Source organism: Bubalus kerabau, chromosome 10, assembly GCF_029407905.1.
Source record: "Bubalus kerabau isolate K-KA32 ecotype Philippines breed swamp buffalo chromosome 10, PCC_UOA_SB_1v2, whole genome shotgun sequence".
Lineage (NCBI taxonomy): Eukaryota > Metazoa > Chordata > Mammalia > Artiodactyla > Bovidae > Bubalus > Bubalus kerabau.
The window spans coordinates 81,102,128-81,118,676 of NC_073633.1; the positions used below are offsets into that span (position 1 = coordinate 81,102,128).

Sequence of the window (16,549 nt, forward strand, 5' to 3'; positions counted from 1 at the left end):
TTTTTATTCTTTTGTGATAGGTATGAATCTGTCAATGTGACAGATTTTAAGTCAAGCTGGAGAAATGGGATGGCTTTTCTGGCTGTCATTCATGCCTTGCGACCAGACCTGATTGACATGAACAGTGTGAAGCATAGATCCAACAGAGACAATCTGAAAGAGGCCTTCAGAATTGCAGAACGAGAATTAAAAATCCCCAAAATGCTGGAACCAGAAGGTAAAGAAGCTTCTTTCTTTTTGAAACAATGTCCAGTGTGAAGAGGATTTGAAAATAGTATCCACATATGAGCAAACATAACAGCGTGATATTTAAGTCCTGGAGGGTTTAACTTTAAACTGTTTTAAATTTCATGAAATTAAGAATTTCTACCAATTACTTAGACTTAGTACTTGCAGGGATGATGTCATAGCTGAAAGCAAATGATGCTGTTTTGTGGAATAATGTGAGTCTTTGTCTTAATTTTCTTTTATTGTGTTCTGTATTATGTCCTCCTTGATTTGATAATTCTTTTCTAAAATTTCTCAAGTAAGATATTACTTTGAGTTGTCTAGGTGGCTCAAATGGTAAAGAGTCTGCCTGCAATGCGAGAAACCAGGGTTCAATCCCTGGGTCGGAAAGATCCCCTGGAGAAGGGCATGGCAACGCACTCCAGTACTCTTGCCTGGAGAATTCCATGGACAGTGGAGCCTGGTGGTCTACAGTCCATGGGATCACAAAGAGTTAGAGATGACTGAGCGACTGACACTTTTCACTTGAGTTGTCTATTGTCTATGTACCTCCCTTTTCCTATTCCCTCTCCCTAATTAAAGCTGGGCCTCTGTGAGGACAGAAGCTACTTTCTCTTTTTCTTCCTCTGTGGCTGGTCCAGCTTTGCCATTGACTGTGCTCAGTTTTGTTGGATTGTTAACAACAGTAGCAAAATCCTAAATACTGGCTATACTCAAAGAGATAAGTATCAGGTTATATTTAACTTCATGAAATTAAGATTTAAAAAATTCAGTTCTGGAAAAGCACTGTACTTTGGATTGCATGGTTTCCTAATGTGCGTGCTAAGTTGCTTCAGTTGTGTCTGACTGTTTGTGGCCCTATGGACGTAGCCCACCAGGCTCCTCTGTCCATGGGATTCTTCAGGCAAGAATATTGGACTGGATTGCCATGCCCTCCTCCAGGGGATCTTCTTGACCTAGGGATCAAACCTTATGTCTCCTGCATTGGCAGGAAGGTTCTTTCCCACGAGCTCCACCTGGGAAGCCCCTTCATAATGTATCCAAAGCTTATTTATTTATTTATTAGAACAAACAAACAAAGTACCAGTAAGGTCATAAAAACGGCATGTGGTGAAAGTTACAATGAACTAACAGGTCAAGAGGTACAAATTCTAGTCTTGGCTCAACAACAGGGGTGTGGTAGGTCGGTGTTTAATATTAGGCTCTCTGAAACAGGTGTGTACGTGTGTGTGTATGTGTGTGTGTATATACACACACACGTTTAAAGGACACGACTGAGCGACTTCACTTTCACTTTTCACTTTCATGCATTGGAGAAGGAAATGGCAACCCACTCCAGTGTTCTTGCTTGGAGAATCCCAGGGATGGGGAAGCCTGGTGGGCTGCCGTCTATGGGGTCGCACAGAATCGGACACAACTGAAGCGACTTAACAGCAGCAGCAGCACAGTTTACAAATAAAAATATATGATGCACTTTTTTAGAACTTCCGTATAGCCCCCAGATGCCTTTGTTGATTTTTGCCAAACTCTTATATCCATCTGTAGCCAACCTCTGGTTGCAGTTGCTGAACCGGTATAGTTCTGACATCATTGTGGGTGGATAACTTCCTTTGCATTAATGAGTAAGTGGAACAGCAAAGAGGCATGTCAGAACTTCACTTGTTCTTCAGTGATGTGAATGAATTTTTACTGGAAGAATTTGAGTTTTATTATAGTCACAGTTTGACAGCTATAGACAGGACATACTTTTAAGATTAACCTGCATTATTAACAATTTCTCCATCTCTTTCTTAGCACTCAGAAAGTGTTAGTCTCTCAGTCGTGTCTAACTGTGATCCTATGGACTGTAGCCTACCAGGTTCCACTGTCCATGGAGTTCTCCAGGCAAGAATATTGGAGTGGGTAGCCATTCCCTTTTCCAGGGGATCTTCCCAACCTAGGGACTGAACCTGAGTCTCTCTCATTGCAGGCAGGTTCTTTACCATCTGAGTCACCAGGACAGCGCTCTTAGCACTCAAGGAAACAGCAAATCAAGCCCTCATTTGCTGATTTTCTGTGGTATAAATCTTGCCACCAATGTGAAGTCGTTGAACACATTGGGAAAAGATGCACAGTTGCATATTATTTCTATCTTACAGATACTATGAGCATAGTCCCAGGCGTGTGGATAAGTAAACTGCAAAGAAATAGTTGAGTACTGATGAGTTTTGAGTATTTATTACCCTTGTTTTAATATGATTTATGTAATTGTACATTTATATAATTTAATTTTTAATGCTGTGTTTAACAACTGACTTACGGAACTGCTGAAAATTTAACGATCAGCTCTCTCAGGCTGGTATAAGCACATCACTGACTGAGTTGACTATGTCTTTGTCACTTAACCTTTCTGGTTTTAAATAGCCTTATTAGGATATATTCACATACCATATGGTGTACCCATTTGACTCTACAATTGAATGGTTTTTAGTATATTCACAAAATTTTGCAACCATCATTACAATCAAATTTAGAACATTTTCGGCACCCCCTAAATAAACCCAGGGAGCCCATTAGTAGTCCCTTGCCATTTCCCGCAACCTCCCAACCCTGTCAACCCTGCCTCCCCTCCACTCATAGCCCTAGGCAACCACTAATCTACTTTCTGTCCCTGTAGATTTGCCAATTCTGGAAATTTCACATGAATGGAATCATATAAATACCTGGCCGGCTTTCTATATTTTATTTTGCTCACAAAGCAAGAGAATTTTGGGGGAAAGGTTGCCTGGGTGGGGAGCAGTGGGGTAAGGAAGCCAGGAGAACTGTTCCGTGACTGACTTCTTTTAATTAGCATAATGTTCAAAGTTCACCTGTAATATGTTGCAACACTTATTGATACTTCATTTATTTTTAATTTTTGATATACTTTATTTTTAGGAACAGTGTTAGATATACAGGAAAATTGGGAAGGTAGTACAATAAGTTCCTGTATACCGGACACCCTGTTTTCCCTGTTGTTAATATCTTAGTGCAGTACACTAGTTACAATTAATGAGTCAATATTGTTATGTGATAATAAAGGCAGTACTCTGTTCACCTTTTCTTAGTAGTCCCCCAATGCCCTGTTTCTCTTCAGGATCCTGTCAGAATACATTACATCTAGTCATCATATCTCCTTGAGCTCCTCTTGACTGTGATGATTTCTCAGACCTTTTTCTGTTTTGTTTTTGATAACTTGATGGCTTTGAGGATTACTGTTCAGGTATTTCGCTGGATGCCTCGCTACTGGAATTTGTGTTATGCTTCTTCTCACACTGTCAGCTCGACAGCACTGTTGTTGACCTTGATCTCCTGTCTGAGGTAGTAGTTGTGAGTTTTCTCCACTATGAAGTTACTCTTTGTTTCTCCCATCCCATACTCTCCTCTCTGGAGGGAAATCACCAGGCACAGCCCACGCTCAGGAGAGCTATGCTCACTCTCCTTGAGGGCAGGTTGGCTACATAAATTATTTGGAATTCTGCACAGGAGATTTGCCTATTCTTCTCCATTTATTTACTTATCCAACTATTTATGTCACTGTAGACTCAGTAATACTTTATTTTATTGCTCTAATTAGAAAAAATTCCCTTCATGGGCAGTTCCTTACTCTGGCACTACGAGATGCTCCAGGCTCATCTTCTGTACTTCCTACTGTAGTCCTGGGATCAGTCATTCCTCCAAGGAGCCCTGGTTCCTTTTATTGGAGAATGGTATTGGAAACTAAGGTCTGGGTGTTGCGTATGCTCACTGCTACTGATTCTTACTTTTTTGAAACTTAGTTGTTTTCGTAGAAGTTGAATTAGGTGATATTCCTAAGTTAGGCTAATGGTTCTGTATTTCTATAATGTTAGTTTGTTATTAGTCTGATTTCTTGTTGCTTGTTAATAATCCTTATTTGACCTTCACCCATTTTGTTTTTTCTACCCTCCTTTATTTTTCTTACTTCTTTTTGTTTTTTAATCTTCTGTCTTGCCTTATTGACTTTTCATTATCTTTTAAAAATTTCTTCATTTTCCCCCATGCGTTGCTCTATTTCCTATTTCTGATTTTTAACTGCTTCTCTCCTTGTGTTTGCTAAGTCTTTATTACTAGTGTTAGCTATTTTCTCTATTCTAGTATGTGAAAATAGCCATGCAACTAGAGGAATAAACAATTTAATCAAAACAAATTTCCACTGTATAAATGATTTCCTATAATTCATTTTATATAGTTTAAATAATAGGTCAAAAATGTGAAGTACATCATGATTATTTATGCAGACCAAATATCAAAGTCATATTTGAATAAGGGAATTATCTTTTAAAGCAATCTTGTTAATACTTTTATTCACTATGCATACCTTCTTATCCAATGAAAATATTTTAAAGTATCCAGTTAAGGTGATATAATTATTTTATGTATCTCTTGATATTTATATTTTTTCCAATAAAAGATAAAATAACTCTTAGGGATCCTTTCTTTATTGAAACCCCACTCCTACCTTTTTATTGATTCTTTTTGTGTGCTTACTGTCTTTACGTTTATTATTTGGATATAGATTAGTTTCACTTCTTCTCTCAGCTGACTTAAAGCACTCACTGGGAAACATGTTTCCTAAAGCATGCATAATTTGTTGTATTTGTTTGTTTTTCTCCTAACTGCAAGCTCGTTGAGGGGCAAATAATGTCTTAAGGCATCTAGCATCTACTCAGGAGTCTAGCATCTACTTGCTGAATGGAGGAAGGAGACAGTCCCTATGAGCAAAGTCTGAGCCTTACATATCATGCTTGTGACCTGCATTTGTTGACTGTCCGCAAATATTTAAAAACTGAGTTTAATGGAATTAATAAACATAGATTTCCTTGTCAGTATCTTCACTGGACATAGCTAAAGACATCCCCAAATTATGTGTTCATTTTACCTGTAACGTACTGCAATCTTTTCTTTTGATTTTGCAAATTACTTAATTTATTATAGGCCTGGAGATGTTCTGCCCTGTAATTAATTTATAATATTTTACATTTGTGTAAATCAGCATTTTCCAAATTTATTTCACCATGGACAATTTCAGTACAATGCAAAGACTGGCCCATAGATGGCTCTCAGTAAATGTATTTGTTCCATGAATAAATGAATAAAATCTTGTGGTTGTTTTGAACAAATCTTCTATAGAGCATATACTCTTTGAGATTCTTTAGGTACAAGTGCAGAGACCAGTGTGTCAGGAGTGAATTCCGTTTGCTTTATATTCTTACACTCCTGGAGGAGTTTCTGCATTGAGTCACCAGAAACAGGAAGGCTTTCCTTTTCCTTTCCACTCTCCCTGACTATGTATGTCCTTGTACACACAACATGCACAGTGACTTTTTTATTATTAGAAAACCAAGGCTGTGCATGTACTCCTGCCAGGATTCAACCCAGCTCCATCTGACTCTAGATCTAAACTCTTAACTACTGCATAGTCTTGGAGGAAGGGTGTGTGTGCAGAGATTGCATGATTGGTTGACTGCTTTGATTCATTTCATGTTCATTTCAATACTGTTCTTGAGTATTACAGTAAATCACACCTGTAGCTGATTGATACTGTGGTGTATTTTGCAGACGTGGATGTTGTTAATCCTGATGAAAAGTCGATCATGACCTATGTGGCACAGTTTCTGCAGTATTCAAAGAAGGCACCTGGGTCTGGAGATGAAGCCCAGGTATGTCTTTATAAGTACAAACCAAGCTCATTTTTGTTGTACCCTACTAATGGTTTAATTGTTAACATCGAGGCATAATTTGCACACAGATCTTAACTGTACAGTTCAGTGAGCTTTGACAAATGCATACACCATATGTCATACTTTAATCATGACGTAAAACATTTCTGTTACCCAGATGTTTCACTGTGCCTCTCTGTCCCTACTCCTCTACCCTAAGCAACCAGCGCTCCAGTTTCTTTTACTGTAGATTAGTTTTGCTTATTTTTTTTAAAGTTAAAAGCAGTAATTTATTAAACTTTGCTGAATTACCTAAGACAACATTTAGATAGGTACTATAGAGGACAACTTATAGCAGGCTTTAAAAATAGAGATGCCAGACTTTTATCTATTGTAATTTTTAGCAGCTTTATTGAGATACAGTTCACATACCATAAAATTAAATCATTTACAATGTATAGTTCAGTGGTTTTAGTATGTTTACAAGTTGTGCACCAGCATCAGAGTCTAATTTTAGCATATTTCCAGTTTACCTGTTCTTTAGCTTCGTGTAAATGGAATCATTGTGCTCCACTCTTAATCTTTGTTTGTTGAGACACTCTTGAATTTCCATCAGATTTTTACAGTTTTTTCCTTTGACTTTCAGTTAGTTACACAAAGTATTGTGAGTGGAAATTTCATAAAAATCACTGAGCTGAAAGTAAACAACCTGCTTCTATATGGATAAATGAGTGCTGTGAATTTAGTAAAATGTTTCTCAATATTATTTCTAGATGTAAACTACTTCCTCAGACCTGTAAGCATGCAGTCGTATTACTGCATTTTGTTTGACGAATTTAGGACGATGTGTTCCCAACTGTTATGTTTGAGGCACCAAGCCAGATTGTTGCTGACTCTGGAAGAGAGACTCAAGCTGAGACTTGGGCTTATCATGCACTTCATTTATTTCTGACCTGCTGAGGAGCTTCTTTTTTCTAATTAATTTTCTTATTAAAAACTAAAATTAAAAATTCAACTGTCCATGAAATCAGATGCAAAAATATATAGAAACACTCTTCCTTAGTAGGAAGGAAAAAGTAAACGAAGGTTAAAGGAAAAAGTAAACGAAGTAAGATGTAATTTCTTTGGCTTTATTCCCCAGCAGTAAACTTTGCTTCTAAATGTGTGCAAGCTTACCACCTAAATGAGAATCTAAATGTTGCTCATTTCCATAGGATAGCTTAACCAAAGCCTTTAATAGTGTTATTTGTAGCATCTTTAAATTGTTCAAGATATGTTTTGATGTCATTTATTTAGTAGATGTAAACATCTCTTGAGTTACCCATGTTTGGGTTTATTGGAAAGCAGAATTCTGAAATGCCTGTTATAAATGAATAATTTAGAATAACATTCTCTAAAATTGAAGAATGATGGAAGTGAATAAGCCAAAAGCTAAGAGCTTGATTGCCCTTTTCTTTTAGCACATTCTGTTCAGATTCTAGTTTTAATCCATTTTAAAATTTAAGGTGCTACATGAGCAAAATCCTTCTTTGACACAAGTGAGTCACTGGTGTGTAGTGATTACACTATTTCACTGCTGTTTGAAGTTGTTAATTTTGTTGTTAAAAAAATCACAGTCTATTTAGGATAGACTTTTAAATGTGTGTGTATGGGTGTGTGTGAATTACAGGGAAAGGTGAAAGATGCTATGGTCTGGTTAGCTCTACAAGAGAAGAAGATACAGAAAATGCTAACGGATTCAGAAAATGAGACCTACTGTAAAACGTATGAAGTAAGTATGACTTTAAACAGCAATTTTTTTGTGGGTTACTCTTAGGGAAGAGTAGGATGTTTTTAGAAAAAAAATCTTTCGGAGCTAATTATTTAAATACCAAATGAACTCCCAAGTTTTAATGCTGAGTTCTAGGGACAGAGCCTCTGGGAAATCTTGTTAAAGTACCGGTTCTAAATCAGTAGTTCTGAGATGGGGCCTCAGACTCTGCATTTCTCACAAGTTCCTAGATGATGCTGATTCTACTGATCCTTAGAGAACTTTGAGTAGTAAGGTTTCAGTGTGGAAATCGCAAACTGGTCTCTTGACCCCACCACCTTTTTTATGAACACACTGCTACTGAATATATTATATTATAATATACATTGTATATGAGCCATGTCCATTAAAGTATGGTTTGTGACCTCATTCTCATCACATTGTTGAATAGTAACAGCAGAGACCATATGGCCCAGGACACAAAGCCGAAGATGTTTGCTATCTTGCCTCTTACACTACATGTTTTCCAATCCCTGGTCTAGAGCAGAAATATGCTTTTCAGAAAGAATTTGAAGGAAAAAAAAGATTAGGAAATCAGAAATGGAGCCATCCCGGAAGTACAGTGCGGGGTTTCAGCCAGCATGTCCTTTGGGGAGTAATAACTGATATTATCACCATATATTGAACATTTGCTACATATCAGGCACCTTGCTGATAAGTATTTTACATGTTATAACATCTTGCAGAGTATGATATTGTTATTTCCATTTTACAGATGAAGATAAGACTTAGGAGGACCAAGGGATTTATCTAAAGTTACATAGATACTATAAGGTAGAGGTGGGATTTGAATAAAGTCTAGCTTTAAAGCTGTAGCTCTCTTGGCGTCCTGATGCTTCTCCAGGGTAAGCAGTTATTCCCTGTGCCATCTTGAAAGAGACTTAACAGGAGCCAACATGAAGGCCCACAGGTCTATTTCTCAGAACGCAGTCTATGCAGACTGTGCTCCCCACCTGGTCACCATCCTAAAAAGGAAACTCTCATGGGTCTACCCAGCATGAGCACCTCTAGGTCTTTATCCCCACATTGGTTAAGGGAGGGAGTTGGATGAATCCAGTCCAGCCTTTCTGTGGGTTGTGTGACTTGCTGGCCTCCCCTTTCTTTTTGGTTTGGAGCCACCACCAAAGGAAGGGATCTCATCTTCCTTCTGTCTAAACTGCGTGGGCCTCTTGTGCTTCTTGCCTCTGAGCTCTGCCCTTAGAGTTTTTTCAACAAGGTGCTCAGTGTCCACAGAAAGTATCTTGCTCTCTCTTTGATTTACTAAAGTACCACAAATTCAGGCTTCCTAAATGAAAGACTATGTGAGGTTATTTTTAGAAAGAATTTAATTATCCCTCAGTTTTAACACAAAATTTAATTAGAAACATGGCCAAAATTTATGGGTAATCTTTTGAATAGTATTTATGCAGTTGATGACTCAAATACCAGTATTTCACACAAATACATGCCAAGAAAAGATTTATTTATTAAGTTTTTGAGGGCAAAGACACAGTATTTTTTTTCTTTCTTTTTATTTATTTATTTATTTTTAAAATTATTATTATTATTATTTTTTACTTTACAATATTGTATTGGTTTTGCCATACATCAACATGCATCCGCCACGGGTGTACACGTGTTCCCATCCTGAACCCCCCTCCCACCTCCCTCCCCATACCATCCTTCTGGGTCATCCCAGTGCACCAGCCCCAAGCTTCCTGTATCCTGTATCGAACCTGGACTGGCGATTCATTTCTTATATGATATTATACATGTTTTAATGCCATTCTCCCAAAGCATTTCCCCCCCCCCCAAAGTCCAAAAGACACAGTATTTTCTAAAATCCGTATAAAATGACTTGGGAAGAATTGACTGGAGCTCAGTAAACCATGGACACTTCAAAAACCATTTATACTTGACTGCTGTCATTTAATTCTTATTTCCACTCATTCTTATTTTGTTGTGAACACATATTTAGGGAGGAGAAACTTACATTTTTCATGGGTTACTACGACTTGTCCTCTAGAGCTGAGTGGCCTTGCTGCCTTAGTCCAGTAGAGGTAAAAGCTGTGACTTATGTCACTATAAGGGTGCCCAGATCGTGAGGGCACTGAAGAAAGAAAATGGATTGGTGAGAGGATCCTAGATGTAGGGAATTTTAGTTTTTTCTAAGTGAAAAATTTAAATATAATCTACAGCTATAGACCTTCAAATAGCAAATTACATTTTATAAGCTGGTTTAAACATTTGTCTTTACTCTTCTAATTGTAGAGCCTGCTGTCCTTTTTGGAGTCATTCAACAAAGAAAAAGAACGCTTTTTGGATGTCCTGACAATAAAAAGGAATGTAGATGACCTGAATAAGGATCAGTTGCAGTTGAGAGAAGCCTGGGATGGTCTCAACTACCAGGTTACTGTGTTATGCTGATTAGAACGTTTTTGTGGGGCAGCTTGTTGGATCAGAGCTTTAGACTTCCATGAGGAATTCTGTAAAAGACAGGGTAGATGCTTCAACAGAGAGTTGTGAGAATGTTACTATATTTTCTCCATGATCTCGTTTGAGTAGTGGTGGTTATAAATAGGAACTTATAACATTCTCTTGAGAGAAATTTCAGGCTTATCCAGAGTTTTTGTATCTGCCATCAGTTCTTGCAATCGGAATCCTTATTCTATCAGTATTGACCTGCAGCCTCCTGTCTGCTTTGGGACAGTACCATGTGTCAATATCAATAGATGCTTCAAGTGGGTAGGGACAAACCCAGAGAGAAAGTGTAGTGATAAACCTGTGTATGTGTGTCTGGATATATCTGTATGATTTCAGTCATTTAAAATTTATTGACTCATGTGTTATGGTATATACCATATGGTATATATGGAAGAACATGTATTCTGTAGTCATCTGATATAGCATTCTGTAAATATCAGCTAGGACAAGGTGGTTGGTAGTATTCAGATTGTCTATGCTTTGACTGACATTTTGTCCAGATATTCATTCTATCAGTTTCTGAGAGAGGATTATTAAAATCTGTAGCAATCCTTCCTTTAATTTAGTCAAATTTTGTGTCATGTATTTTAAGGCTTTGTTATTAAATATGTACATTTATGACTGTTATGTCTTCCTGAATCAACACTTTTACCACTATGAAATATTAATGTTTATCTCTGGTAAGACTGTTTTTCTAGATGCCTACTTAATCTGATATCAATATGATCATTGCATTCTTCCTTTGCTGACTGTATGGCACATCTTTTCCCTTCATTTATTTTCAACCTATTTGAGTCTTTATGTTTAAAGGGCATCTCATAGATAGCATATAATTGGATCTTGCTTCATTATCCACTCTGACAACATCTGCTTTTCCACTCAAGTGTTTAGACAATATTTAATGTAATTATTGATATGGTTCAGTGTAGGTTTATCATCTTATGTTTTTTTATGTTTGTGTACATGCTAAGTTGCTTCAGTCATATCCAATTCTTTGTGACCCCATCAACTGTAGCTGGCCAGGCTCCCCTGTCCATGCAATTCTCTAATCAAGAATACTGGAGTGGGTTGCCATGCCCTTTTCCAGGGGATCTTCCTGACCCAGAGATTGAACTTGTGTCTCTTACATCTCCTGCATTGGCAGGCGGGTTCTTTACCACTAACTAGTGCCACCTGGGAAGCCCTTTTTAAATGTTTATCCCCTCTGTTTTTTGGGAGGGCTTCCCTGGTGGCTCAGATGGTAAAGAATATGCCTGCAATGCAGGAGACCTGGGTTCAATCCCTCCTCCAAGATCCCCTGGAGGAGGGCATGGCAGCCCACTCCAGTATTCTTGCCTGGAATATCCCACAGACCGAGGAACCTGGTGGGCTACAGTCCATGAGGTCGCAAAGAGTCAGACATGACTGAGCGACTAAGTACACACACCTCTGTTTTCGGTATCTCTATTCTTTCTTTTCTTGCCTCGTTTTAGATTGTGTTAATTTTTAACATATTAAATCCCATTTTAATTTAGCTATTGGCTTTTTAACTCTACCTCATATTGTATTTTTACTGTGATTACAATATACATTATAAAATTTTTGCCATCTACTTAAAAGTTGTAAAATTCTAAGTTGTACAACTTCTTACAACATGTAGAAGTCTTGCAATCAAATCTCTCACTTTTTATGACTGGTTGCTTTATATATAAATATATGTATGACACACACCTATGTTTTAAAGTTCCCAAGACCATATTATAAATTTTCATTCAAAACAGTCATGTGTTTTAAATAAATTAAGGGGAAAATCAGTTTTTCATATTTATATAACTATTTACATTTCCATTGTTCTTTGTTCTTTCCTAGAGATTTGAGTTTCTGAACTCACTTCTTTTCAGCTTGAAAACTTCTTTTAACTTACCTTGTATTGCAGGTCTTCTTTTTTTATTTTGGCTTCCCTGGTCGTTATTGCAGTGTACAAGCTCTTCATTGCAGCATGCAGACTTCTCTCTAGTTGTAGTGCCTGGGGGCTTCCCTTGTTGTGGTGCAAAGGCTTAGTTGCTCAATGACATGTGGGATCTTAGTTCCCCATCCAGGGATTGAACTCATATCTCTTGCACTGGAAGGTGGATTCTTAACCACTGGGACCACCAGCAAAGTCCTGTCTTCATTCTTTCTAAACAGTTTTGTTGAGGTATGATTTATATGCCATAGAATCTGCTCATCTTAAATGGCTAATTGACTTTTAGTGAATTTACAGAGTTACAACAGAGATTATGCATCACAAATACTCTTTGGCCCTGAAAAAGTTTGCCAATCCCTGCTCAAGACTCTTGACCACCCGGAGTGACAGCCTGTTTTCAGAATACATTTATCACACTGTCTGTGAAATGTGTTCAACACTAGCTCAGTGGCTTAAAAAGAGCCACACTTTCTGAGTCCCTAATTTTGAAGGACCAGTGCAGCTCCAGAAATCTTCCCATAAAGTGGCAGTGCTCCTTGCGTTATCAGCTCCTGTTCTGATCACAGCTCTGACAACTCTGATCCCTGTGAAGGGCAGGAACTCTGTTACAAATCCTCCACAAGACAGGAGAGGAAGAAGATGCTGTCTGTATAGTTCAGGCTGTTCCAGGCCACTGAGATCTGGCCTCATTTTGCTGCCTATGATTTGGAAAAATCACCCAAAATAATGAGAAAAATCATTAAAAGAACTATTTTACAAAAGCAAGTGCTACAAATTGATGGTAGCTTGAAAATCCAATCCTTAGGCAGACTGCCACTCATTTTCTTGGTGTTACATAATGAAACATTAATTTTAAAGTTATCATATGTATAACAGTGGATACCATCCAGTTTCTGGTTCAATTAGTTGAGGACACAGATATCTCAAAGTATCTTGATAAATGGTTTCATTTTAAGCCTGCTATAGGAAATAGCCACATTGTGTTATTTTGACCTGGCAAGATCTTATATAAATTTTCATCCAAATTCAAAAGTAATTTCCAACACTGAGAAAGAAAGCCTAGAACTAGTTTTCTATGTTAACAGTGGAAGGAGAATGAAAGGTAAATATTGCCTTCTATCGTTCCTCTTCCTACTGCTGCATAGCGTACAGCTCACAGTCAGAAAACTCACGTTTGTCTTCTTTCAAAGCATGTACGGAATTCAACCCTGTGCTCTGTGACAACCTTGGGGGCTGGGAGGAGGGACAGACGTTCAAGAGGAAGGGGACATACATATACCCGAGGCAGATTCATGTTGATCTATGGCAGAAGCCAACACAACATTGTAAAGCAATTATCCTCCAATTAAAAATAAATAAACATACAGCTTTCTTTCAGTTGCGAAAAGAATAATAGCTGAGTTAGAGGTATCATTCTTAGCTCAGCTTTTGCTCAGTTGTTTGCCAGTTTTCTGTTTTTTGTTTATTTTGGGGGAGATGCTAATAATAATAAATCACACATATATATATAATAAAAGTACATCCTAGCTTCTTTATATTAAAATTCATAATAATGAGAATCTCTTTTTCATTTTTTTCCACCTGGAGGCTTCACAACATATAATTAGTGATTTAGGATTGTAAAGCTCTCTTTTGCTACATGCGTTTTGAGAAAATAAACTTGCATAGCATCCCTTATATGCGGAATCTTTGTTTAAAAAGTCAAACTTAGAAGTTCCCGGATTGCTTAGTGGTTAGGATTCTGGGCTTGCATTGCTGTGGCCTGGGTTCAATTCCTGGAAACTGAGATCTTGCAAGCAGCATGACAAGGCCAAGAAAAGAAAATGAAAGTCATAGGAACAGAGAATAGAAAAGTGGTTGTCCAGGACTGAGGTGGTAGGAAATAGGGAGAAGTTGGTTAAAGGGTACTTTAGCTATAAGATGATTCAGGTCTGAAGAGATAATGTAAAACTTGGTGACTATAGTTGTTAACACTGTATTATATCACTGAAATTTGCTAAGAGAGTAAAACGTAAATGTTCTTGCCAAAAGAGATAAATATGTGAAATGATGAATGTTGATTAACTAGATGGTGAGACTCCTTTTACAATGTAAATGTGTATCAAATCACCATCATGTACACTTTAAATATCTTACAGTGTTATCAGTTATACCTCAATAATGTTAAAAAAAAAAGCAAACCAAAATGCAGAAAATTCCATGCTTTTAGTTTATGAATAGTGCCATTTGACTGCCTTAAAAGAGCCTAGCTTTGTTCTCATTTTACATATTTGTATTTGAGTTGTGGATTTAATGGTTTTTTTTTTTTTTAATACTTGCCTTGTATATAGTGGGCAACCAATAAATGTTTTTCAATGAGTTAATTATGATTTAAAGAACCCTATTCTTAAAAAGTAACCTAATTTTTGCCTATTCTTACCTATAAAAGCAACATAACTCTAAGAATTAGTGACAATTTATTTAGTAGAACTGTGATAAAAGAGAGAGTAGAGATTTAAAACTTACGCTTTCATCATCAGTGTGGGGTCCTCCCCAGCCCTTTGCTCTGTTATGCTGCTGACCACACTTTACTATGGGCTTCCCTGGTGGCTCGAATGGTGAAGAATCTGGCTGCAATGCAGGAGACCCAGGTTCGATCCCTGGGTCAGGAAGATCCCCTGGAGGAGGGCTTGGCTACCTCCTCCAGTGCTTGCCGGGAGAATTCATGGACAGAGGAGCCTGACAGGCTATAGTTCATGGGGCTGCAAAGAGCCAGACATGACTAAGCAGCATTCACTTCACGTCTTCACACATTACTGTAACCATGAACTTGTTTGTTTCCCCCACTAGGTGGGTCTGGCAGGAGCTGTGGCTGCTCTTTATCTGGTTGACCCTCAGATGTGTGGACAGTTGCGCTAAACTTACTCTTGTCTTCATGACACATGAATCTGGACAAGATCCTACTCCTATTTTTATTCACTTATTAAGGCTACAGTCCATGGGGTTGCAAAAAGTCAGACATGACTGAGCAACTGACACACACAAATTGTGTGTTTATTTGCTTTTATCCTCATACCCTCCTTCGATTCTTCTTTTTCCTTAGGCCACCATTGTGATGTGCCTAGTATGTATCTTTTCGTTTATATGTTCTTTCAAAATGCAGTAATGTATTTACGTAACCATGTATTAAGTTGTATGAATTGGTATTATATGTTACTCTGCTTCTTTCAGTTTTGAGCACACATATATTTAAGCCACCTCCACGTTGCCATTCATGTACCTCTAATTGGCTCAATGAGCGAATGTATGAATGTGTGAGTGAGTTTTGGTGGTTCCTCAGCAGGGAGAAAATTCAGGTGGAAGGGGCAGAAAAAGCAAAGACCTGAGAAGGTAATCAGGGCTTGGGGCAATAGGTGGTTGGCATGTGTGTGACTCACACATGTCAGGAGTGGTGGGAAGACTGAGGAAGGAGAAGGCAGTGGGATTGAGGGGCAGGGGCTTTGGTGAAGGACAAATAATCAGGAGATGTGGTAGAGATATCTAATATAAATAGATGATTGGGGCTAGTGAGGAAAATAACCTATACATCTGCTTGCTAGCTGTAGATGTAATGTCCGAGAAGGCAGGGGATTATAGGATTTCAAATGATCATTCAGTACAGTAGTCTACCCCCACTTTGTAACTATTTACAACTAACTTTGTAACTATTTAAAACTAACTTTTTACCCCCATGCTGTAACTATTTCTGATTCCCTTCTTATAACTGATTGTGGGTTGATCAAAACATTTGTTTTCATTCTTGCACCCTCTTCTGAAGCTTTTGAACAAATTATCTTCTCGATCAGCAGCTAGCCAATGATACTTAGAAATATACCTATTGATCAGTATTTCCTTGACTAACATATCAGAATTAAAGTATTGTGTTTAAAGGGTTGTTTTAAAATAATTCTTTAGCGGATTAAGCATACTGTATGTGAACAAATAAACTAGAAAAGTGTCTACTGAAGAACATCTTTTCTTTTTTTTTTTTCAGATTAATGTGTGGCAAACAGAGTTGAATCGTGTCTTGCCTTCACCCCTTTATCAAATAGAAACTTGGCTCCAGGAGATAGAGAAGCTTATAGATGGAGATTTGTCAGTCTCCCAGGATTACAATGAAGCCATGGCTCTAACACAAGAGAAAATTACTTTATTCCAGGTTGGCAAAGAAGAAACAAGGAAAAATCTATATTTTGTTAGAACTGTTCTTGAGGAAGACTTTTCTCCTAGAAGAAAGGGAAGGAAATATAGTGGGTATTTGAGGATGGTTTAGGTGATTCCCCTGGAGATTTTTGGGACCCAAAACGATTTGTCCAGTAAGTTCTAAAGCAACTGTAAAGTCTGCCCAAAAAGGAGAGGGGAGACTGTTTTAAAACATGGGAGATT

At 37.8% G+C, this 16,549-nt stretch overlaps 1 protein-coding gene across 8 annotated transcripts in view; it reads left to right on the forward strand.

Annotated features, from left to right (window-relative positions):
* The window catches only part of SYNE2 (spectrin repeat containing nuclear envelope protein 2), a 327,458-nt gene that overhangs the window by 87,901 nt on the left and 223,008 nt on the right, over nucleotides 1–16,549 (forward strand). For all 8 annotated transcript variants that reach the window (XM_055538301.1, XM_055538305.1, XM_055538307.1 and 5 more), the window contains exons 8-12: nucleotides 21–217; nucleotides 5,827–5,927; nucleotides 7,597–7,698; nucleotides 9,988–10,125; nucleotides 16,158–16,322. In XM_055538301.1, the coding sequence (XP_055394276.1) occupies nucleotides 21–217; nucleotides 5,827–5,927; nucleotides 7,597–7,698; nucleotides 9,988–10,125; nucleotides 16,158–16,322 (703 nt within the window). The remainder of the gene's footprint in view (nucleotides 1–20; nucleotides 218–5,826; nucleotides 5,928–7,596; nucleotides 7,699–9,987; nucleotides 10,126–16,157; nucleotides 16,323–16,549) is intronic.